The 25,865-nt window shown below is 40.3% G+C and overlaps 1 protein-coding gene across 6 annotated transcripts in view; it reads right to left on the reverse strand.

Moving 5' to 3' along the window:
* Positions 1-23,945, reverse strand: part of mwh (multiple wing hairs) — a 36,732-nt gene extending 12,787 nt beyond the window's left edge. Inside the window, exons 1-4 of one of the 6 annotated variants that reach the window (XM_066731877.1) lie at positions 23,287-23,796; positions 20,867-22,462; positions 4,577-4,649; positions 65-294 (exon numbers count right to left, since the gene is read on the reverse strand). In XM_066731877.1, the coding sequence (XP_066587974.1) occupies positions 65-294; positions 4,577-4,649; positions 20,867-21,096 (533 nt within the window). In that variant the 5' untranslated portion in view covers positions 21,097-22,462; positions 23,287-23,796. Of the gene's footprint in view, positions 1-64; positions 298-4,576; positions 4,650-5,007; positions 5,256-20,174; positions 20,311-20,866; positions 22,463-23,286; positions 23,797-23,872 lie in introns of those variants that run through there. The other 5 variants (XM_066731876.1, XM_066731875.1, XM_066731880.1 and 2 more) reach the window with 5 other exon arrangements.
* Positions 23,946-25,865: the final 1,920 nt, after the last annotated feature.

The following is a 25,865-nucleotide window of genomic DNA, read 5'->3' on the forward strand; positions in this document are numbered from 1 at the left end:
TGCTGCAAGGTAAATTATGATAATTGCTCGCGGACGTGAAACCGAATGGATCGTCGCAGCTTACCTTGGGAATGCAAGTCGAAGATCGGCTCTGAGTTTATTCAAGAGCTCGCTGACCGAGGTAAATTGTCTCAAGGTCATTTCACCACTTCCTGACGCATAACCGGAGCTGGAGCTAGTGGTCGATGGCAAAGTACCCTGAGAATCTTGAACCGAGCCTAATGGACGTCTTCCCCATCTCCTCAGAGCGATTGCGTAATCCTCGGCGTTGTAAGTGGGTGGCCTCAAACGTTCCTGCTGAAAAATCAAATTCCATGTATTTTTATTTCTCCAATTTATCTTTATCATTACTATCATTAATTTGCTTTGAAATCCAAGCATCTACAGCCTAAAAAAAAATTCAATCATTGAAGGAAAACGAGAATTTCACTCTGCATGGTCGCAGTGATACGAAAGGAATAAAGAAAGAAAGAAACCGCGCGCACGATCGCGATCGTGTGAATTGCAAGCGCACGTTCGAGCTATGAAATATATGTATGTATTATAGAAGAGGATGCTTCGCTAATTTCACGATGCTTCCAAACCATAAATCGAAGGGATTATAGTGATTATCGGATTTCCTCGGTATCCGGCTCCAGCCGATACACAACAGTACAGCATAGAACTATACTGTAGCTGCAATGTACAGAAATACAGCGGTGTCAGTGCATTACTCGCGCGAAGCTCCACCATTCGTTCCGTTCTCCAACTTCTCTCAGACAGATGATAAACATATATATTATACATATTGTATTATGCAGCGCGTCGATATATGAAAAGGTATCATTATCTTGATATTTTAATTCTTTAATTCTATTAAAGATTTTAACGATTGGCCCGAGCCTCACTATATCGTTTTTAAACAAAAAACTGATGCTGTGCAGCCAGAGAATAGATGCAAGGACACTCATGAAGAGATGGTAGTGTCTCGACGGCAAGTTTTTGGCCGTCTTACCGGTGGAAAATGCGTGTGCTGGTTTGTGTGTTGTGTTTGTAAACATGCAGCGGCCAAGGCAAAAGTGTCAAGGACTCTCATAGCCTGTACAAATTTCAATGATTTTATTTTAAAGCTTAATAAACTACCAAATTAAACGGTTTCGGTATAAAACGACATAAATTTGATTTCCTTTTTCGATTACTGGAAATGATGGAAAACATAGACAGATCTTTTTGTCGCCTATGTTCTTATGGTTTTGAAGTGTGCTCCCGTTTTCGCATTTGTCCGAGCACGTTCTCTCCCCTTCCGATATCCCTCCGCCATGTTTATTTTTATTTTTTCGAATCCGGCGTCGCGACAGATTTTCGAATTTTATTCTCGCAAGTGCGAAAAGTGGCCTGAATTTTCTTTTTTATCGCGCGGACGTGCAAAATCAGCATTATTTTTCAATAAATTCACCGATATTCGCACTTTTCTTCGTTTATAATTAAAAAATCCCTTAAAAGTCACAAATATGAAAGCTTCGCCTGCAAAAAAAGGCGTCAGCAAGTACATAAATCGTTTAACGTATAAATAAATATAGTAAAATAAATTATTCCAGTTAAAAGAATTAGTAAAATCCTAATATTAGGCAAGCTTATATTTTTCCGTGACAAAAATTAAAATATATACTTGCCTAACATTAGGATTTCACTCATTCTTTTAACTGAAATATTTTATTTTACTATATTATTTACGCTAGACGATTTATGTACTTGCCGCCTTTTTTTACAGGTGAAGCTGGTTTTTTCTAGGTTCCATATACGAAGAAGCAGAAATTGATAAAAACATAAAAAATTAAATCCTATATTTTATGGTTGTATTAAAGTTACTATTTAAATATTTATGGATATATTCAAGGAGTACATAATATTAACACATCCGTTAGACCTTTACGGGATACTATGCAGCTCGACTGCATGGCTTACACTACGCGTTGCTGCACTGTGAGAAAAGGCAGTCCTGTAGAAACGTCAATGGACGGCTGCACAGTGTACGCTTGCCGTCTACTCACAATTTCCATACGTACATATATATATATATATATATATATATACAAGTACACATTACGATCTCATAATTAGATTATCCAAGCGATACCGCGGTGTCAATAAACTGCTCAGACTTCATAAAACCGAGTCAATTTCATAAATAGAGAAGTCAGTTACTATAACGACAGAATCTTTGCCAAACATCAAAAATGGATGAGATAATCAAAAACGAATTGTTTCTTTTTTTCAAATTGGCCTTTACAGTTTCGTTCGTAAATTTGCTGCTTCTCAAAAGGAAGGAGCTCCCCTCATTGCTCTGGCGATAAATCAAGAGGTATAGGGGACTGCTCTCGAGGCTCGAGGTTATGATGTAACAGGACTGTGTATAGATCGCAAGCAGAGCGACTGGAAGGCCGGATGCCAAGGTTGCGATCTGCTCTCGATATAAGCGACGATCTTCGGAATGTCGCCGATTTGATCTGCTGATCGGAACAGAAACACCTAAATAGATCTTGCATGGAAGGATGCTAATAATATTTAACTGTATATGAAGGAACACTTTAATCGTGTAATTGTTGGTTCGCTTTGCACATGCGATATATTCCTGTACCACCTTCTTCCTTTTCTTTCTTCGAGAACTTGACCTACTTTATAAGACGGACTAGTGAAAAAAAAAATTATTGAAATATTATATAGAAATGGTGGAGAACGATATATTAGCGAATATATAGTTAAGCCTAGTTAACGTATGCCTCGTTCTGTTTCTTTTGCACAATTTTATTTTTATGAATTTCGTGTTAAGCTGAAAGAAACATACTGGATATAGGGCCCCCCCCCCCCTTTGATCCAACATCAAAATTAAATTATGTTCCTATATACATATTGCAGGAGCATTTTCTTAAATTGTTCACGAATTGAGGCATTATATAGTTATGTGTATATATAGTAAGAGTAAGGCCTGTTTAGCTTCGACATAGAACGCAGTTTACGATGCTGATATGCTGATCGTTAAAGGGAGGAACGGCACGCGTCAACATCGAACCGATGCAGCCATGATGAGATGTTTGCGCGCACGGAGGCTACGAGCTGGAGGTTCGCTTCATTTAGCTCGAAAAACTTGCGGCGGACGCAATTAAAATTTCAATCTCACCTCTCGTTACGTTGCGTGACGTACGTATACCCTTCCCGTAACCAATTAACAGCGCGATATTGATCGACTGGCGCCATTCAAGTAATTTCGTCGAAAAAATAACCCTTGATACGACAAAACTGCAACACTACTTATATATACATCGTCTCGATTCTTCCTGCAGAAACATTTAGATGAGAGCTCGACTATGCAGCGAATTTTGCAGGAAAATACAGGCAAACCTCTAACACACATCGTTCTCTCGAAGAGACGAACCGACGAAGGAACACATCCCTACATTTCAGCATGAATGATTTATGGAATTGGCTGCAAGAGGACATGACAAAAGTGCTGGTCGCCATAATACGTTTTTATCATCGTCGCGTCATTAGAACGTTTTTACAACTGGTCTCGCTACACGTCATCTGGTTTTGAGTACATCCTTCCGGTGATTTCCATTTTCTTCAGTCGAGGAGGATGGCTGTTACTTTCACACCCATTAAAGTGAAATTGTTGCTTGGTTTTGCTGGATAGGCCAGATGAAATAGCTCATCATGGGTGTAGAGACTCTGGCCAGTACTGCAGTCTACTATACTCGTTATTATAGCGAGGCATATAATGTATATCTCTGCAGCACGCGTGAAGAATTTCATAAAAGAAAAACTTAAATCCATCGATAAATCCCATTCTAGCCATCCACAGCATCTCCGATTAATCTCCGTGTATTACGCTGGTGTGTGCATGAATAATTGCAAATAAGCGCATGTAAAACAGAAAGTATTCTGAACTATTCAACGTGTAACCATATACGACAGCCTCTCATCTTTTTTTTTAGGCAACACAACGTAGCGTCTTTCCTGTAATCAATTTCTTCAAATTTCATCGCAGTCCAAGCGATCAATGATTTAATATAGCTACGCCTTATAATAGCCCGGTGGCTATGAAAGTTTCGTGCATTCGCGCGTATATGTATATAGATATATATAATATCGAGGTCTACTTACACTGAAAAAAAAATCTCCTGTTCCACTTGAAACAAGAATTCAGAGTAGCGGTTTATTTTTCAAGGAAAGATGAACTTTCCAGGAGAAAGTCAGTTTTGTTTATTTCTTTGCGAATAAAAGTATAATACGCGGTGCGATCACTGATTGATCAAATGAAAAGTGTACACAAGGCTGATATAAGAGCTTCGAAGAGATGTTTGTATAAAGTCCAATAAACCCTTTTATTTACACACCTTTCCTATAGAGTGTCTATATAAATATACATATATACATTGAAAACTTCAGGTTGCTTCGAAAATTTAAGCTTTCGTGTCCAACCTTTCCTGCATAAACGATCAGAGTATAGTGGAGAGCTTGTTTCTCGTCGATTTTATCTCCAGGTATTGGTATATGTAGGATTGAATGTCTAATTAGCGGTACTTTGATAATTTCTCACCTTTTCTGGCTGTGCTCCCCAAGGCTTCAGCACCATGAGCTCCTCCTCCGCGTTCGGGGCCATCTCGCCTTCGCTAAAAGACAGAAAAAAGCAGAGGTTGGTATATGACGAAAGAAAAGATTGATAATTCTTGTTAAATCCATGAGTATATATATATATATATATATATATGTACTTATTTAAAATTGCAAGAGTAAAATGAGCAGAGTTTTTTGCCTGATATTCTAAAACGAATCTCGCTTGAATATCTGAACAAATGTCTAATTAAAATTGCATGTTGATTAGCCTAATTCGCTTCTAATTAGTCGGTTATTATAAGCACAATATCTAATTCAGCTAATTATTAGTTTAACCTGACGAAGGCCTCAAACGAAGGTTCCTTCAGTACATGCTGAATTTCGATTATCTGCTGTATTGCTGTTATAGTATACCTTTTAATAAATAAATGTAGGAGTGCCTAGTATAATTTCTAGAGACGCGAACGAAAACTTAGTATTAAGAAACGATAAACAGCGACTATATAATGAATTAAATAAAGTGAAGCATTGCTATTTATCCAAATACCCCCTCCAACGTTATACGACAGGTAGTTTCGGACATTAAATCATTCAATTTGCTAAAGCGTGAAAGCAGGGAGGGAGGGAGGAAGGAAGGATAAAGGATCAAGCGGGTCTTTCCTAATGATGCACGCGTTTTTCTCATCCGGAGAGTATCGCTCGTTGCGGAGGGGAATGTCGTATTTAATTAAAGAGGTACGGTATACGTTCGTCAGGCAAAGGCCGCGCGGCGGTACTGAGTCGGGCGGGGAACGACTCGAACGACTCCAGGGAATTCCCTTCGTGGAATTTTCGAACGGTACCTTCCTCACTCGCCGCGGCTCGACTTTGCTCCGCTCGTTCCGCCACGCCATCAACAACTGGCCTTCCCTATATATGTATATATGTATACTCTCCCATTCCAATTATACCTACATTTGATTTCGACTAACAGAAGATCGCGAGAATCGGCTTCCGGTAGATATCATGTCTGAAACTGTACGTCTTATGATCCATCGTACAATTTATTCCTAGAGAGAGAGAGAGAGCACAATTTCCCATCCCAATTCTGATAAACACTACAAGTAATAACTGTCGTGAAAAAAACATAAGATTTAACCCAACAATTTTTTACTCTTCCAATTGGTAAATTGCAAAAGCTTCCATATATATGCAATCTACGTACTACTCGAACCTTATCCATGGCATGATTAGCGTTATAACCGCATTAACGTTTCACGCTTCGATGGAACGTAATGCAACGGTCAATGACGAGATGCTGGACTGTGTCTCGATCGTAAAATTCTCTACGTGTAATTTATACACACAGTGCTACCTATCTGACGTAATGGTATTTTGGATTCTTCCTTCGCTGCGGCGGTTGAAAAAACATCCTAATAAAGATGCAGGGCTTCATTTTCTCAACTCTACGGGAATGTTTAAAAATTGAATTGGATGGGACAATTAAGAGAAACTACCTAATAACATCAAAGGACAAATTGAATGAGATTGCATTTCTCGGTGGTAAACGTATGAAATGGTTGAGCCTTTCATAGAAATGCAGTAATTCTTTTATAATTCCAATATGATACTTTGTGCGTGCTAGGAATATAAGGATACAATAAAAGAATAAAAAGAAAGAAAAAAGATTGCTTGTGTTAGTCCGAGATGTGTGCTGTACGGTTATATTGTTTTTATATATAATACACATAGATCTACCACAAGAGAAGACTTTGTTCGATAATAGGAGTCACGTTCAATGCGGTCACGATCGTTGTAGGATCGTCTATTGGCAAGAAGAACACGATCGTCCTTTTTACTCATCCTTTTCTATCGGAAATATGGTATAACGTTGTATGCTCATCCCGATCTTCAAGATTCTACTTCTACTGCAGTGCGCGCACGTAGATAGAGCGAAACGAATTCTTTTGCTGAGAAACTTCGCCTCGAAACGGTATACTATATACCATAGAATCGAACGTCTACTCGAGCAATCTGATTGCTTTTATTGACTGTATAAAATAATCCATGGCATTTCTCCTGTTCCTACTCCTCTTCTTTGCATCACTCCCCTCTCCCCCCCCCCCCCCCGAATCCTACAATAATCGTACATATTTCATACTCGTGGATCGAGGGTGCTGCGTGCCAATTGGCTCGATGCAAATCCACCAGGAGAATGATTTGATAATAAATAAAGATTTATATTTATTTATATATAGTCTTCTGTGTATGTGTGTGGGAAAATCGATTCGAAAAACTACTTCTGTTTCAGTGGAATTGGTGAAAAGCTGATAGACGCGTTGTTCGAGTTGTAGGACTGTGCTGCGCGGGGCGGGGGGCTTTGGAGAGGAGCCAGCAGGAGAGATTGGTACGAGCGAGTTGAGTAGTGCGTGAGTGTGCGTGAACGGGTCAATGCCTCGACTCGGCTGTCCTCAACAGTATATATACATATAGGTATTCACCTACTCGGCTACCTTCTATGCGCTACGCCACGCCATGCTACGTTACGTTACTTATGTATCTGACTGGACTCCACTGGAGACTGGACTGGACTGTGTGGACTGGACTGGAGTGGCAGTGAAGTGCTCAGTGCAGTCGAGGTGAGAGACTGTGAGAGACTGTCTGAGCTGGGACTGACTCGCGAGCCGACAGCCCAGACCAACCGAACCAAATGGCGCATCTCTCTCTCTCTCTCTCTCTCTCTCTCTCTCTCTCTCTCTCTCTCTCTTCTATGCAGTTATTCATAATGTCCTGTCATACATAAACATATTAGTTGCCATTAGCATAAAAATCAAGCATTTCCAACAAGTCTGCCTCATACATGTAACATTTCCTTTGGATTTTAAGATTCGACTTAACATTGCTTCTCGTTGGACGTTACAGAAAGAGATTGTTGTTTGACCAAATGCTAATTATGTCTTGAAATTCACATGGTTTTGGCGAGCCAACAGCGAGGTATTATCCGTATCGTAAAGCTTGGATCGAGATAAGATCGTAAGAAAGACCATTAATTGAAACTTGGAGATCCACAATCGGCAATAGTACATACAATAAAATTACTTGTTCCGTTCTGCAGTGACTAGCAAAAATATAGACTCGAAGCGTTGATAATGCTGAATATAATCGGAGCACAAAGTTGAGGCTAGGTGACCTTTCCGAACGATTATTCAGGCCATACGGAATTACGAGAGTCGAGTGAAAACGTTATTACTAATGTCTATCCAATTGCTTTAATTGTCTCTACTGTCAATTCAATTGCGAGTAATAATTCGCCATTGCAATAATCCTATTTTCGTTATTAATAATTTTAGAAAGGGGGAGGGGGTGGTTCGTGTAATCAACGAGATCGTGTAGTAGGCAAATGCAATTACGCTACGTAAGACGGTAGCGCAAATAAGCGGAATGTAGTAGCGCGGGATTAATGGGAACGCGAGTCGCGTGCGGGATGCGCTTAACCTGAAACTCTCTCTCTCTCTTTCTCTCTGATTCTCCTAAAATTCAACAATAATTAACGATTAAAACTAAGACAGAATTTTACAAAAATTGATTGAAAGCTTTGCAAAGATTTAGATATCACTTATTATTTCTTCCGCAAATCGCATCGCTACATAATTAATTTATAATAAAATAATCACCAGATGTACTTTCCTGACGTTAAGTGATTAGAGCAAAAACAAGGATGATTATTAATACTTAAAATAGTAATAAAGTACAGCAAGATAATAATTTTTTAGTGTATATATAAATGATAGAAGGAATCTATAAATAAGTACTAGGGGGAAAGAAAGATAGAGAGGGGGGGGGAGGAGAGTGTAACGGTGTTCAATTTAAGCGGACATCTGCGTGCTGGACAAACAATGGACACGTCCCTTGCTATCTTTTGTGCAGCTTGAGAATTTCTCAGGAGCGCATTGTATTTGATTCTCGCGTGCTCGATTTCCTGCTGCTGCCTGCGTATGGCGCCAATGAGCTATAGTCTTTCTTTCTCTCTCTTTCCCTCTGTACACTATACAGTTCTTCGAAGAAACACACTGCATTGAGCAAAAAATTCGAAAGACGAGAATCGAGAAGATGCCAGCGAGGAGCCCGCGGCTCTGAAGATTTCCGATCTTTGTAAACCATTAGTCGGGAGCCACGGCAATACGGCAGAGCCCTACGGGATTTTTACACTCTCCATTGGAATGTCACTGAGGCTGGCCGGAAAACCTATACCTGATTCACGTGCATTTGCCATGAAGATTCTACTTTATGCTTACTTTTGCTCTTTTAATCGGTGTAGAGAGAGAGAGAGAAAGAGAAAATCTCGCCAAGTGTCAACAGACTCATTATTTTTCAGCTTTGTTATACATGTAGCCACTAAATAGCTTGCGGTACAAGAAAGTAGACTTAATAGCGGGAGGAGAATCTATTCTTTCCTTGTAAGGGAACAAAAGACAAAAGGCCGTATCTCCGGTAATTAGCCCTTGAGTAAAGTTAGCATGGGGTAGGGGCAAGTTGCGTTTAACCCGTGTAGCGACTACATTCTTATTTAGACGATAACACATTTCCTTGAAGCATGTGCTGCGCATCCAAAGTCTTTATCAAAATCTACACTGAGAAAAAAGGGTCGTTGAATCTCTATTGCAGATACAGTTGAATAGAAATTAATTGTTACAATTATGGAAGGTATATGCATTAATTGATTAATTAATTCATTAATTCCATTCACCTAACATTATTAAAATAATGTCGGAAATAACTTATTAATACCTCACCTCCCCTCTCCTACCACAGAGACATTTTTTAGTATCATTTCAAAGATTATACAGCAAGAATACGAAATTTGCAAAATGAACAAGCGACGATCTGGCATTCTTGAGAAATTACAAAGATTAAAAATTTAACGCGTGACTGCGTTTCGCAAGCCTTTCAGGCTAGGGATCATGCAATTATTTGTCTAGTGTATTGTAGACATGGGGAATCGCGGGTTGGATGGGGGAGAGGAAACACCTTTTACAAAAGCACTATGCCGCAGGCTCACACGTGAGCATTAAAACAATTGAACCATAGATTGCAATTTATCGTTTTGTTTCAATGATCACGTGGTCCTGTCTCGTAACACTTTTCTGGTGTGTCTACCTTCCCCCCTTCATGACTAACGCCTCGACAAACTAATTGATCCCCAAAGGCACACGACATCCAGCCACGTGTGAACTTTTGACCTTTACAGCTTTGCTCTCGCGACCGACGTATGATTCTGACAGTTCCAGAGCGTTTATTGCACAAGATTTTAAATGGAAATAGAAACACACCCCTTTGAAAGCAGTCGAGATAATTTTCTTATCAGCTACTTTAATTTTTAGCAATACTTTAATTTTTAAAACTCTTCAAGGACACCATGTCTGCCAAATAACCTTGAAGGTTTCCAAGACCTTCAAGCATGACCTTTTAAATAACATAAAACAAAACCTTCCTAAGGAATGATAAGATTTTTTAGATAATTGATAAATTTTTGTAGTTTCTACACAAGCAGCATTTTCCCCAGTGTAGTCCAATTTATTCAATGATCGCAATTAAATTCTGCGATGCGTGGTTAAATAAATGAACCTAGTTAGAAGCTTAATGATTTGTGGATGGTAAATGTCGGCCCTTTGAACGCATGCTGGCTGCTGATAATTCTTGGTTTACGTACCGACTACTTAATCGCCCGGAAGCTCGTTGCGTTAACAACCCTCATTGGTCCATTGTAACTCACGGCGCTAAAGCTACAATTATTCTCTTATTTAGTACCGCTGCTACTCGTGCGAACGGGTACAACTGCCGGAGCCATATTCCACTAATTCGATGATTGATTTCTAAAAGCCGTAACAAAAGGGACTAACGGTAAATGATCGATAACTATAATCTTCCGCACGTATATAGTACCTACATAATATTCTATATACAGTGTGGCATACCGAAAAGATAACAGAGATAATTTCAGAAAAAGCAAAAATTTTTTTTAAATATTCTAACATGTCAACTCATGCTTTGAGACATCATAAAATAAATTCTATAAAATATTCTGAGCGGAGAAACTTTTAAGTTTTTTTAACGGGCCTCGCTATTTTTTATTGCAGATTCTTGTAATTTATTTTAAAATCTTTCCAAAGCCTTATACTGATTTGCAATTTCTACCACGCGTTTACGAGGTATTTCCATTCGAAAGTATGCAGTTGGTTTTCGAAATAATTATATGGTCTCCGAGACCTTTTACCCACCCTGTATATGAAATTCACTGAAATTGAATTTCGCGAGAAGATCATTACGTCTATAAGCAGATTTTACAGTGGCAGAAAATTACAAAAGTTAGTAGCAACGCACAGGTACATCACTGATAATGCGTGTACTATAGCTTTAAACCGTTATATGCGCGCCGCATAGGAATAGAAGCAGGCTTGATGGGATAGCAATGAAAAAAATTCACCATTCGTTGGTAAATCATCTGATAAATTTGCGCAAGGGTAATTTATGATGAAAATAGCGAGTGGCTCATCATGAGAAGACTCTATATAGTCATATTGATTACAGGTGGCTGTAGATCATTGCTATATATATGCCGGGTTTAAAGAGAAAATAAACAATGAGAAATAGACTAATGGCACTATATATATATATATGGGAGTGGGATAAATATGAGATTGGATAAAGTCGGTTAGGTTCATTTACAGATGACTCGGTCGACTGAGCAACGATCTGGATTATTTGAATATCGCTGGGTAAATGTTCCGTGTGCACACACATGTGCGTGTGTGTGTGCAGGCGTGGTGATGGCAAGGATAACGCCGATAAGCGATAAAGACACGCTGCGTCCGACATCGCTAAACAAGCAATTGGACCGGAACATTCGTGTGGCCACTGCTCCATCTCCCCTTCTCTCTCACACAAACACACACAAACGCATAAGCAATATCGGAATAATCTTTAATTAGGACAACTGTGTTCTTGCGTGCGCAATGTGACAACAGGCTGTGTGACAGCGAGATAAACCAATAATGACATTCAATGCGTTAAATTAATCCAATGTTATAGTTTGATACGCATGATTCAGTCGTGGAGGATCCAATATTCGATTAAAAGCTTTTTCAGAGCGAGCATGATGGTGATTGCCAATTGGAATAATGCTGGCAATCCGCAATTAATGCGATATCAGACCACTTTTAGCCTCTATAATACCTATGTCACGTGGTAAGTTTCTACTTTTTTCATTCGTTTTTTAATAGTCTTACTCATCGACACACCTCCCAGCTACACTCCGTCATTTCCCGCAGATGGAGAACTTACGATTGCGCCGTGTTCCCGATTTCAAAGTAAGTAGATTTCTCTTTCGAATCATTCATGTTTTCTTTTTCTCCATTTTTTAATATGCATATAGAGTCTGGTCTCTTCTCAGCAACGCGTTTCTCCCCTAATTTCCTCAATCTTCTTAAACGTCGTCGTCGTGAGTAAATCCAATAGCAGTGATCCAGTTTTTCTGTGTCTCCTAATTGTTAGAGAAATTAGATTCGTAACGAGCCGTTGTCAAGATATGACGCAGTCTACTTTTCCGTACAGTCTGAATATATATAGTATATAAACGTACACATGCACTTATAGATAGTAGAAATAGCGAAAAAGAGATGCTTCCTTCGCAAAGTTGTTTTAGTTGGTGCGTCGCGCCGGAGCACGCCATCTACTAATTGCTCGTTATTATCACGATGCTAATTAAGAACCGTGCGAGTAAACTCGGTGCAGCCAAGTCATATATTATTAGAGGACCGAGAAATTCATGAGACGTCACGAGTCTCGGGTCAATTGCTAACTGTCGGATTAATCATTTCCTCAGCAATCTCTTTGTTTATTCCTCCAGTGGCCCTCTGCATCCGCGTCTAACGAGATTTTCTATCTCTTTCAGTATTTCAACCTTCGCTTATCTATGAGTATATAATGTACACATACTGAAGTTACCTCGATCCTTTAAAACAATTGGTTTTGCTCATTAAGATATATTAAAGGACGAAAGAATAGCAGTTTGACCATTTTTCGAGCAGCCATAATTTTCAATGTTAGATCCTTTATGACTTATTAGCATTGAAAAGATAGTCATTCAAAAGGATAAATAGTTTTTTAAGTGATTCCTAAATGATAACTATTTTTTGTTAATACTCCTTGAATTAGGAATTGCTTAATTTGCTATGTTTGTATGAAAACCTAGGCCAATCTTACGTTTGAATGAAACGCGCCTTTAAAACCATAATTATTGTTGAACGTCATTATGCTAATTGGTACGGGAGCAGTGCTAACGGTAGTAGCTTTCCGCTCCCTGCAAGAGGTCAAAGAACACCTTCATAAAAGCTTTCATTTTTCTTATAGAGATTGTTATGTGAGCAATAATGTATTTCTTGATGTCTAGTCTCCTGTCCATTACACATCGTCTTAAAATTATCTGTAAGTCATCTTTTCATCAATTGAATGACTGAAAGATAACTTTAAGACAGTTTTTAGACACGTTGGCTGCAGGAATTAGTATGCATGCGATTAAGGAATGGAGAAAGGAGAACAGTTAAATTTCTTAACATTTCAGAAATAAACAAAAAGGTAAGTACTACTATTCAACAGAATTAACATGTATTTAGAATATCATTACTTTCATTTATAATAAAACATATTTCTTACGAATTATTTAAGTATCATTGTTAATCGAATATTTTTTCCAAAGGAATTAATATAAACTCTTGTATTTCGGTAAAACCTCATAACTTTTTTAAAGACTATTTTCGACATAACCATGAATTAAGAGATAAGCTTCGATTATGACGAGTATGACCAAATTACAGAAATATTCTTTTGAGAGAAAGAGAACTCGGTGTGGTTGAAGAGAGATGGAGAAAAAGTGCGAGCAATTTAATAAAGGAAATCAACTACCTACTATTTATGAAATCACCACTCGTCGGCAATAACGCCCTAGAAAAAGGTGTCTGATGATTTTGATGGTTACTCCTTTTTGCTCTACAGAGGAAGAGACGATGAAGAGGGGATTTACTTGGTTGTGATTTACGATTGCGAGATCTTGCTCTTGCGACGCTTTCACGACTGTCGCTGTGTTTGCTCGGGCCATTTCACTCGACACTTTATTGCTTCGCACATATAGGTGGCAGCTGCGTTTATTTCACAAGAGACAGGACTCGGTTAAATCGGTTAAAACGCGGCTGAATCGGTTCCAAGCACAAAGCATCGCTGTATACGAAATAGAAAATCTGGCTTTCATATATAATAATGCTGACGAATAAAAGAAGACTAAAGGGATGATTATCATTGCTTGCTCTATCGTATAGGAAATCATATAAAAGATCGCGGATCTTGGTGCGAAATGAATGATTTCGCTTGGACGATAAAGGGACCCCTGACATTATTCTCATTATCTGACTATATATATATTTTGCATTCCATATACATGCGTTTATCTTGATGTCGAGGCGCTATATATCGTGTTTCTTGATTAAGTGCTCGAAACAATTGAATGTGACATTGTTTCTAAACGCAAGTCGAGTTTATCCGATCCGCATCTGTAGTACGAGATCGTTATATCGATATAAACAAGCATGACAATATTCATTATCGCGTTTAGCAAACCAAGGATGAATAATTCGAGAAGATTGACGTTAACGGGGCTTACCCATGCTCTCCGCGATTTCTAAATTATTGATAATTCTCTCTCTGTCTCTCTCCCTGCCTCTAATAGGACACGCTGCACCAAGCAGAATCGCGTATGTAAAATGTATCTACTACCATTTAATATAGAACATCCACAGTTGTAATTATCCTTATCGCGTGCTCTCGATCCGTTGATATATCCTGACTGTAGCACAAACTAGCGCAATTTACTTATCGGACCTAACGAAAACCAAACACTAAAACCGATCGAGCTGCGAAACGATGTACTGGTAAATAAGTAGTTGAGGCTCGAAGAATAATTGAAGCGGAAATTAGAGCGAGAAGATTTCGATGCAAGAATGAGCATATATATATATATATATATATATAGAGAGAGAGAGAGAGAGAGAGAATTTGTATGTGTACACGCGCTCGAAAAATTCTTCTCTCTCCAATACGACGATTCCAATTCGTTTCATTATTCGATCGAGAATTTTCAGTAAGATTTTACGATTACCCGATGGAGAAATTCTCAGGCACCTTTTTCTTCGCGCATTAAGTATTTATTAAGCTATGTTTCACTGACATTATGCGCGTCTCTCAGGTGCTAATTATTATTATCTCCCGCGATGATTACGTACCGTTACGCATCCAAACGAATAATAATATTGGAGAGACGAGTAATTATTTACAATAGACAATTGCTCGACAATTAACCCTTAAGAGCACGTTTTCCTCGCACGGTCGTATCATTCCTTTAATATACGAAACTGAATTTAAGAACTCGTGCATGAGAACATAACGAAAAGGGATGTAATAAATCTAATGATTAAGAAGTTGCGTTTCTTCCGTGAAGATATAAATGAATTAAATGGTAGTCCAAGTGATATTCTCTAGCAAAATTTTTTAATTGTATATACGTAAATAACGACCAAGCCATCTCAGCAAATGCCAATGAATCACCGAGTGACAAAATTAACTGTCAAATAATAATAATAATTTTTTTTTCGATGTACTATGGAACTGATGCAATTAGTTGAAACAAAACAAACATACGTTTTCTCACTCCAACTTACTGCAAATGCAGCGAAGAAGAAGAGACCCAATAATAACATGCAGTGGAAACAGACGACGTGTTGCACGGCACGCGTTTCATGCTTCTGTATTTAAATCCACCACGCTTCTAGAAAATTCATTGGTTCCACTCAGAATCTACAATCGAGAGCCACTCGCATGCTTTTTCTGATACTTCCCATCCTCCGTAAAACGCACGCGTCTCTCGGAGGAAAAACATATACAGTATATCGCGGAGAAGAGCTCGAATTAATTTAGTCAATATTGTATCGCACAGAGTTGTACAGTTCCGGTGTTCTAATGAGATTTGAATGTCGCTGCGGAGGAAAAGAGGATGGCAGAAAACATAAGAGAATCTAGGATTAGGTAAGCATTGTGAGATGGCATGTGCCGTTATGAATCTGTAGTTATATAGTATAAAACAGGTCCCCAGTCCCATGTTGAGTGTGCTCGAGTATAACTGGGCATAACTGTATCTTTTCCAGAGGCAAAGACGCGCGCGCGCGTGCGCGCTTGACGCTTCATCGGCGGCCGCGGCAGCCAGCTGTCCGGTTGGCTAGCCGGCCGGCCTCTGCCTGCCGAGCGACCGGACGCGAGCGGACCCGCTATCGGAAGAAAGAAAACGAAAAAAAAAAACAAGCATACGGAATTATTAGCTTGGAGAAATTAATTCAAAATGAGGACGAGTCAGCTACGGCGCGTACGAGTGCGGGGAAATTAAAATGATGATCTCCATAATATATATATATATATATATATATAGCATATAGAGAGCAGGAAGGTTGGGTTTATTTGGAGAAAAGCGAGTGTACGAGCTTGCCTCGGGGAAACCTGTGGAAAAACTTGATTATTTCGTATAGAGTCGAGTGAGAGGGGAAGGTTTGTATACAGGGAGATGCGTGGCAGAGGACCGATCGACCGGGCGAGTGTGAACGGAGCTTTAGGAGGAATGCGAACCCGTGTGTAACGGCCATGGAATTGGAATGCCTGCGCTGACTGCCTGTGCTCGCTCGCTCACTCGCCTATTGCCTCCTTGCTTCGCGGTTGCTGCTCGCTTCCTTCGCTGCGACTGCAGCCTCCCCCCTCTCGTTCCACCTGTGCACCAATTGGACCACAATCCACTGGCGAGTAAGGCACCATTTGAATTTATCAGCTGTGCAGAAGCATCGACAACTGACCTATCCCAATCCTCCTTGGTCCTTTACTCGCTTTTTACACATATATGCCTGTCTGCACGGTTTTATCCGAGTTTGCGCTTCGGAGAAATAAAGCCCTTCGTAATAGGTCAATTTCAATGTATTATCGATTTAGCGGTGGATAGATCTACTGTGATTAGAGGGGGGGGGGGGGGGGAGGCACCGATCGAAGGAACAGCGGCACTCCACGCAATTTATCGTTCCTCGTAGAACGCACTCGCGCCTCTTTTGCTCGGCTCTCCTATATCTCAAACCGTATCTTCTATTGCTCCAACTTCAGCAACCGGATCTCGCGTATTACTCGATTCACGGATAAAGACAAGTTTTTAAGCTGCGCCTACTGTCATCTTGCTATTCGGTTCTTCGATTCCGTTAATTTCACTGACACCTAACCGCACTCTACTTTCCCAAGCTAGCCATTATAATTACATCCATCTGCTATATAGGATTGTTGTTCCATTAGACTATATATATATATATGTACACGAAAAAAATATTAAAATGAATTTTAGTTTGTACACAACTCCGGTGTCACATACGTGTTAAATTCAAAGGAAAAATAACTTCATTCTGGGCACATTTAAGGTTTTATACAGTAATTTGTAATATGATTTCTTTAAAAGATAAAATCAGATAATTTATAGCTAGCTAAACGAGTAAATAATTATCACATTTAAAGTTTTACAGTAGTGCACAGGAAAAATAGCCTTACAGACAATACTTCAAAAAGCACTTTGTATTCAGTATTGTTTAGCAGGTTCCTTTCGACCGATTTCTGAATGCAGCATTTATCTTGCGATATTTATACACTCCAAGAGCGAAAAAAGACTCTCAAGGGAAGGTAATATTTGCACTTGACACTCTCCGCACAGTGCCAGAGGAAAAAGTGGTCCCAGGACGCTGGAAACGATTAATAGCTTGAGCATTTGCAAAAATCGTGCTATCGATAAGAGAGCTGTATAACAATTACGAATGGAGATCCGAGGGACTAATAATATCCGCCGAGAATGTTATAAATAATATAGCAGCTGCTTGAGAATACGTACGACGGCGGCGCTTGGTGCGTGTACTATTCCTCCGGTAGCCGCGTACTTTGTCACGCAATTATTTCAACAAATCGTCAATAAATTACGAGGAACAATGGAGACCCGGTTGGAGTTTGCGAGCGCCGTTCTGCAACACCTTGGAACAATGAGTAGCGGCGAGTTAACGCGAAGCAATCGTTATCTCTTTGCCGATTTACGATCGTTCACGAGTCGATTTAATGGACCGTTCTCGCTCGCGCGGTCGCTTTGCTCTTCTCTCTTCGCTCCATCCATCCGTTTTCAGACCCTTTGCTACCCGCACTTTTTCTGTCCTTCTCGGAACTTTCCCTTCTTCTGCTTCTTCTTCTTTTAGAACACTCACCGATCAACTGTTAAATACGGCAAAAACCGTCGGGTAAATCGTTAGTTATTGACACAGGCGCCAAAGAAACCCTCTTCCAGTCTAATTTCGAGCAAACATATACCAGGCATAATAAGAATCTCCATTCTCCGACACTTTGTTTTCTCCATCGATCTAATTCACTGAAATTTTTAACAATTTTCTGGTACAATACACTTAATGCCAATGGATTTGTGTACGCATACCTCGGAACGGTTGGAAGCTACCTGCGAGTCGAGATCGTTGGAATAGCTTGATATGACTGCGGTTCATTTTACTGCAATGGCGAGTCGGAAAATACGAGTCCTTTTCGTTCTCGTATTACGAGAGCTCGAGACTTATACTGCATCGGACTAGTGTGATTCATTCTCTAGTAGCAATTTTTTCAATATAGAATTTGGTAGAAATATCGATAATGTTTAATCAAACGTACTACAGTAGCTATATAAATATAAATAAATATAAAATGATAAGCGAGTCCTTCCAAAGTGTTTTATATATAGACACAGATGGGAGGAAGAAATAGAAACACTCTTGTGAAAGTAATGAAACTAATTGATCTAATTACTGCGAGAGATTTATTGGTTTTATTATTTGATTAGAAAAGTGGCATATATACTTTCTTATTAACTTTCCTTGATTGCGGTGAAAGAAAAAAGGACTCTAGAGGGAAGAAGTTATTTGCGTCGTACGGACTTGACAAGTCTCTAACTTTTAGTCCTCTGCGTCGCGCGAGTTTAACGCATATTTTTCGTTTCTCCTTGTTATAGTAGGCAAACTTGCTGGAGCCTTAGAATTAACACGTACAATAATCTACATTCTCTCAATTCGGTAATTAACGATCGTGTCCCTACAAAAAATAACCTAAATTGACCTTTTTCGTCAAGGTCATCAATAAACGAACAAAAATTCATGGAAATCTTGTATTATTTCAATCGATTTACTCATGCGTATAATTATTTTTTAATTACCTCGTAGAACGTTCGAATTAGCATAAAGAAGAATAATTAAATTTATTCATCGTTTATATCGCATAGTGAGGTAGTTTGTCGATATTCAGTGGCTCTTTCGCATTGACATATTTTCATAAGCGATGCTCGCGCGGATCGCAAACCGCAAATCGGCATCGCAGAGTGACGGAGAAACAGAGTCTATTAGCTGGAGGATTGCAGATTGGTGGTGCCACGCCACACCGTGGCGTGTCGTGCCGCGAGTTACAAGTTAGCGAAAAGAAGAAATAAGGAAAGCGCAATTTGCCCGCGCGACCACCTTGAAAATGTGACGAGCGAACCGAGAGCGAGCCGCGTTATTGCCGTAAATACAGTCGACGTATACTATGTATACTCTCTCATAATAGAAGCGTCTGAAAAGTAGAGAGAAAGAAAGAGAGAAGGAGGGAGAATCCTGCTCAGCATAGAAATTTCTATTATTAAATTAAAGAATGCTACTTGTGATATACATATGACATATATGTGCATCTGATCCAATTTTCTCGCGTAACGTTTCTCCTCGTTGTTGAAAACGCTTCCGGCAGCTCGATCTTATTCCGAAGTAGTAGGGCTTTATACGAACCACGACGACCAGGAATAACCTTGAATGTATATGTATCCCTCGTCTCTCTGCAACTCGGAGAACAATGACTGGCGCTGGCTAATATGTGTGCTACAAATACATACTATACTCGTGTTTGCAATGATTTTGCATTATGTATATATATATATATATATATATATATATATATATATATATCAGAGTTGGACGCATTTCTGTAATTGCGCTAATTGGCGCAAGAATAACGCGTCGAGAAGCGCGCTCAATCACACGCCGCGCCGCGCCGCTCCGCGCTGCACCGCACCGCATCATTTATCCTCTATAGTATGATTATTTGGAAAAAGCCGACGAGCCAAGATAAAACTCACTGAATAAGAACCCATATAATAGGGTAAATTCGTAGGAATGCGATTTGCAATTTCCTACTTAAGGGCCCGAGTGTGTGTACGTGTGTATGTATGTGTGTGAGATCTCACCGGTTGCCCTTGGGAAAACGTGAAAAACCCAAAGACTATTATAGTAGTATAGTATCGTACGTATAGTAATATATATGTACCACAGAATGGACCAGGGTGACTTATATATAGATCAATGACAGATAAATGATTTCACGTGCGAGATTTTTGCGAGTCGTATAGGAAAGAAATTGAAGGAAATTAATTTTACCTGTGAGCAATAGAGTCCTCAGGGTGTTAAATCATCCAGTATACATGATAGGTAAGGCACGGAGAAACGTAAAAAATTTCGAGAGTAGCGGTAAGCGAATGGCAGTGGTGCTAGTGGAGACCGAGGAACCGTTCTCCGAGACGGCCGGAGGCTTACTGACAACGGCGGGCGGGCGGGCGGCGCCTTCACTCGAGCACAGTCCACTCCACCTGCTCGTAACGTGAGTCGAGTTTACCTGAGTTTACTTGGGATGCGATGCGATGCGATGCGTCACGAGCGGAGGCCCGGAGGAAGAAGGGACAACGCAACACGCAGCGCAGACCGCAGAGTGCGTGCTGGCGTGCGTATCCGATAATCAACCGTTTTCTTCCTCCATGCATGCGGAATCACTATAAAACAGAGCTTGCTGCTTCGAGAATCTTGAATAGCTTTGGGTCTTTCGATCCAAAGGTACTGGCCGAATGAAAAGACCAATGTAATATTTTCCTCCATTTTCCGGAAAATCTTTATTAGACACACAGCTTTAATATTTGCGAACGAATCTCTCGCAAGTTCTAACGATTCTTATATTACTCGCGTGTTTCTAAAAGATTCCAGGAATTACTCCAATTCTCTTCGCTGACTTTAAAAAAGAAATGTAAACATACACACACGTATCTCGAAGGATGTATATGGGGGATTCGAAGACTTACCTGTCGAAGATAAGACTGTCCTGCCGGTAATCGTAATCCCTGCAACTGCTGCTGCATTTGGAAGATAAATCGGTTCCCCAGTCGGTATGGCCGCAGCAGCGATCCTGCCGTTGATGCTGCTGCGATGCCTTTTTGTGATCGACGACGATGCACCAAGTTCGCTGGATAAGGTAGAAAAGATAAAGCGGTTTGCGCTGCTGGCATGGCTGTTGAGACTTTGCATTTCCCATTCTCACGCACAACTTTCCTTCCTCTTCAAGTTCGACGAGAAAAAAAGCTCTCTTGAAATAACAGCAGCAGCACTGCTCTCCTCGGCTCTCTGAACCACGCGAAATTAACGGCGCGCGATTTTTCGCGTCATTACAGTTTCTTATTGGCTGCACTAAAAAATTTCACGCCCAATGCAGAAACTCCGCGTTACAGACGACAGTCATTCCTTCTTTTTAATATATATATAGTATAATATACATGTACATATATTGATAATATATCATATGAATTGTAAACAATGTGGACTAGCAGAATTTCAGTATATCCAGCACGACCTTGCTTGCCCTTGCTTCTTCCGTCATTCAACCTGACTACTCTTCAATTTTCTCTCACGTTGCTTCCTTCGATTAGCGTCAAACAAAGTGTCCCAGCTGATTCAACTATATTGCTTCACGGAGAATCGAAATTCGTATTTTTCGAACGCACCATTTTTCCCATAAATCTGCACGTTTGATATTTAACAATTGAATTTATATATACAGATCGTAACACACAATTACACGTGCTTTCTGCATAGAATGATGATCCAGGCGAGTATTGTCTGGAAAGACGATTGTGTTTACACCTGCGTAATTACGGGTCGAGCCAACGACTCGAAGCAGCTAGTTTGTAGAATGGCCGAGCTCGCACTTCCTCCATAAACGAAAACAGCACATTTTACGACATTATGAAATATGTATTACAGTATATATGTATATATATATACATATATAGGAAGGAAAATACTTCCTCTAATTATTATACGTAAGAGCTTGGAATTTCGCAATGACAAGCTCTCACGGAGAAATTCCTCGCAAAATTTTCGGCTGGAGGAGTTATTGCAACTTTACATACACGTTTTATTACATTTTCGCGATTAACTTTCTAACGCCTTTAGAATTAGCTATTCGTGTCAAGGCGGCACATGAGAAGTCATACGCAAGGGCTTTCAAGAGAGCTGCTTTTCTGATTTGATTTCGTCATTAGTGTCACTACTGCCGGAGGCCGGCGTTTCGAGATTTCCCACACTTGCTCTGGTCATCACCCATGACGACGACGACTTTTCGAGCACTCGCACGGAAAGCAAGCGTCTCTTTCGTCATGTTCCCAGTTCGCACATCCTGTCGCGCCGCTGCTTCCTTCCATGTAATCCTCTTCTCCCAGAACACTCTCCATCCCCGTCCTTTCTTCTAATTTTTCCGCTTCTCACCACACTTCACGAAAATTCACCAAATTAACCAATATAACTGATCGTCCTAAAAAAACTCGCGGCTCAATATTTATTCCATTTGTCCACTTGCCATTTAACTCCTCCATGAGAAACATAAATTTCTTGTACATCAGCCTCTGAAAAACACAAATTGATTCGTTATCCTTTCTCTTGTAGATGCGTGAATAGAAATAAAGGAAGCAGAATGTCAGTTTAGATTATTTTCGCACGATTTTTCTAATTTTATCCACGTTTCATTTTATATCAGTACTACGTGCGTAATGTAAGGAGATGCTGAAGAGTGTTGAGAAAAAGGAAAAAAGAGAGAATCAGTTTTCAATAAACTCGTTGGAAAACCTAGTGATCCAGTGGCACGTGAATAACCGATGGAACCGTTATCGCGCTATTACATTGACTCGAATAGTTGAATATAGTTTCCAAGATGCAACACAAGAATGATTTAGTCACGCTAAAATATTAAAGAAAATCGTGCTGCGCTGCACCGTGTTTCTCAGTCAAAGCTATATATATATATATATATATATATATATATATATAAATGAAGAAGGCAAAAATTAAAGCAGATAAATCGTAGCGTAATTCGCCAATAGCTTAGCTCGGACCCCGGTTAGCCTCAGAGATTAACTCGCGCTAGCCTGAACACTGTAGACACAGAGAAGAATATAAGAAAAGGGCAACGTCACCAGATTGTTGAATCACTGCGCTTGACAAATAGAGCGCCACGAATTAAATTTAAATTTACAACTTTTCATTTTACGTAACATGCTATGCAGATGCACGTTAAATCAAGACTCGTATACACATGTACATGTAATATCCAGTAATAAATCTATTAAAAGACTCTGGAAATAAATTATTGCCATTCGCATTATCGATTCCGCAGCAATGCTTGGAACACCGTGCCAATGATTACGAGGAATAACATATATCATTTACTCACTTGAATAGCAATGACTTCCCAGTAGTTGATGATTTTACTAACCGATACGCGAGATAATGAGTCGATTGCAAAATTTGAAGATCGTCCTCGTTAATCGGGATAATGATCGAAGCGACGACGGTGTCGATCATTGGAGGACCAATGCAACGAGAGTGGAGATTTCAACGCACTGCGTCACAGTTTGGCGGAGAAACGCGGCAGAGGGAACGAAAGAGAAATGTATAAATCCTGCGGCAATAAGTTTTCATGTATAGGCGTGAAATTTCTGGATGTGCAGGAAACGCCGCTTGCCGGGCCGGTGCAAACTGCGAGTAGATAGGTTTGGCAAAAAGGCGCGCACGACGACAGCCTCGCCGAGGCATTCACCGCCGCGGTCGGGTTTCGAAAGCCGACTGGAGCCGATTGCCAACCATGAAGCAAGTCAGCCAACCAACCGACCAACCCGTGAATGCCCCGAGGTGCACGTGTGCGGTGTGGTACTGTGGATCCGTGCTGCTGCTGTGGTGTGTACTGTGTTGTGCAGTCCACCACACTCTGCCACGACTGCCACTTTGCCAGTCCTGTACGGGTTGTATACTGTACGTACCCTGTGTGTCCTGTGTCTGTGCCTCTCTCGCGCCTCTTCGTCCTCTTCTGGTTCCGCGACAACCTGGCCAACCTGCCTCTATCCTTCTTCTCTCTTTCTATCTATAAACCTCTCTTGCTCGGTACACAACCTCTCCCCCCCCCCCCTCATCTCCTATCAAACACCCAAACCAAACACTGTGACCGCGCGCTGCCCTCTACTCTCTGGGTCACAACAAACAAGCACACACACACGCACACACAAACACGCCAAGTACCTCTCTCTCGCCAGTTATACCATTCCACGCGCTCTCGATACATAAACATAAACCCAGCCGCGATACTAGAAGAAATACATAACATGCGGGATTTTAACGATTAATAAGCTAAACCTTTGAACGTATCATGTTCTATGAATAAACCCTGGCTTTATTATCCAGGAAACGACGATCGAGATATATTATAATGCGTATATTTATGGAAAATGCTGATCGGTGAAAGGGTTAATTGGCGAAAAGCTTAAGGTTATTAACTAGGGTCGTAACTCGACCCTCAATTTGTTGCTGTCCGGTTGACCAGTTACACGGATAATCCAGCATTGCGTAATTTATGTCGGACATTACTACTCGCCAGCATTGCGAGAGTCATGCGCGAGAGAAGCCTGCTGACCCGATCCGTCGCGCTTATTGGAATTTCATTATGAAGCTTTTCTTCCTGTTCGCGCGACACCGAGTAATAAGTTCCAATTGGCACGCGCTGCAAAATCAGAAAAACCTGCTGTATTGGCTCTTTCCGTCATGCAGCTGTACGTTATAACTGCGGAATAAGGGTTTCGTGCTTTCGATGCGAGATTTGTTTTGAAAATAAAAGTAGTTAGAAAGTTTCGAAGAAGCGAGTTGCGATAAAGAGCGATATGGCCTGGACTCGAGCAGGAAAGAGTGCTTTCGTCTCTGTATGCTAAAAATAGGTTTACCAATTTTTTTTCGCCGTTATACCGTACTACGCCAATGAAACGAGAGCACTTTCAAGTGTATCTTCATAATCGGGATAACAAAGAGAACCGGTTTCATTCTCTCTCTCCCTCTCTTTCTTTAGCACACAAACACACACACGCACGCGCACATATTTCAATAAATAGCTCTATGCGCATAGTGTTTTATCGATCGTTGAAAATTTTCAGAATTCGTGCTATTCGTGCAATTGTAGGGTAGAGAAGGAACAAGTATTGCAAGGAAGGTGCAATTATCGGTATCTTAACGAGTGATCGAGGGTTTGTCGGAGCGGATTTGAAATGTTCCGAGAAGGGCTGAAAGAGAGAGGGAGAGAACAGCTTGAAGAAGTTTGACAAGGTAGCCTCGCTTCTGGCCGTTCGCGTTCAATTGAGAAGCTGTACTGTATATTCTATAGCTGCAAAGATCAGCTCGAGATGCGAGCACGCAATCTTGCTTGCTTCTTCGCTAAAAATTAGACGGCAAGCTGATTATCGGGCAAATCGGCAAGTGAGGATCCCTCGACACGGCGAGAGGTGCTATGACCAAAAAACACAAATCAAACTTAATTGCTTCTAAATTGAGCTTTTTGTGAAAATAAGGCATCTGGGAAAAATGTCTGCTATAACCAACTAAATTTTTAATCGAAACACAGTATATTATATAAGAAAGGAAAAAAGAGTCAATTTGCAAAAAATCTGCTGATCGACCTAAACCATTCATTTGAAATAGGTGAACATTACAGCATAGCAAATCGGTCGAACTACAGCAGGGACTACCTAATTGCAAGATCCGATGATTAATAAAAGGCTCCGGGTGTGTACGAAACGAATAGGAACTTTCCCGACCCACTGTCTTCTCGATTCAAGATCATGCGCGTTAATGACGTTCATGAATTTGCATTTACATCAATCTTCCTGCGAAGGAGCGTAAGGTATAATAAAAGAGATTCTCACGAGAAGAGCGGCCCTCGTTAAGCTTCCCATGCGGCATATATACAGTTGCAAAAATGACGATTGCAATTTT

The sequence above is a fragment of the Prorops nasuta genome, unplaced genomic scaffold (assembly GCF_024137725.1).
Source record: "Prorops nasuta isolate Cenicafe-Biocafe unplaced genomic scaffold, Cenicafe_Pnas_1.2 PNAS00009, whole genome shotgun sequence".
Taxonomy (NCBI): Eukaryota; Metazoa; Arthropoda; class Insecta; order Hymenoptera; family Bethylidae; genus Prorops; species Prorops nasuta.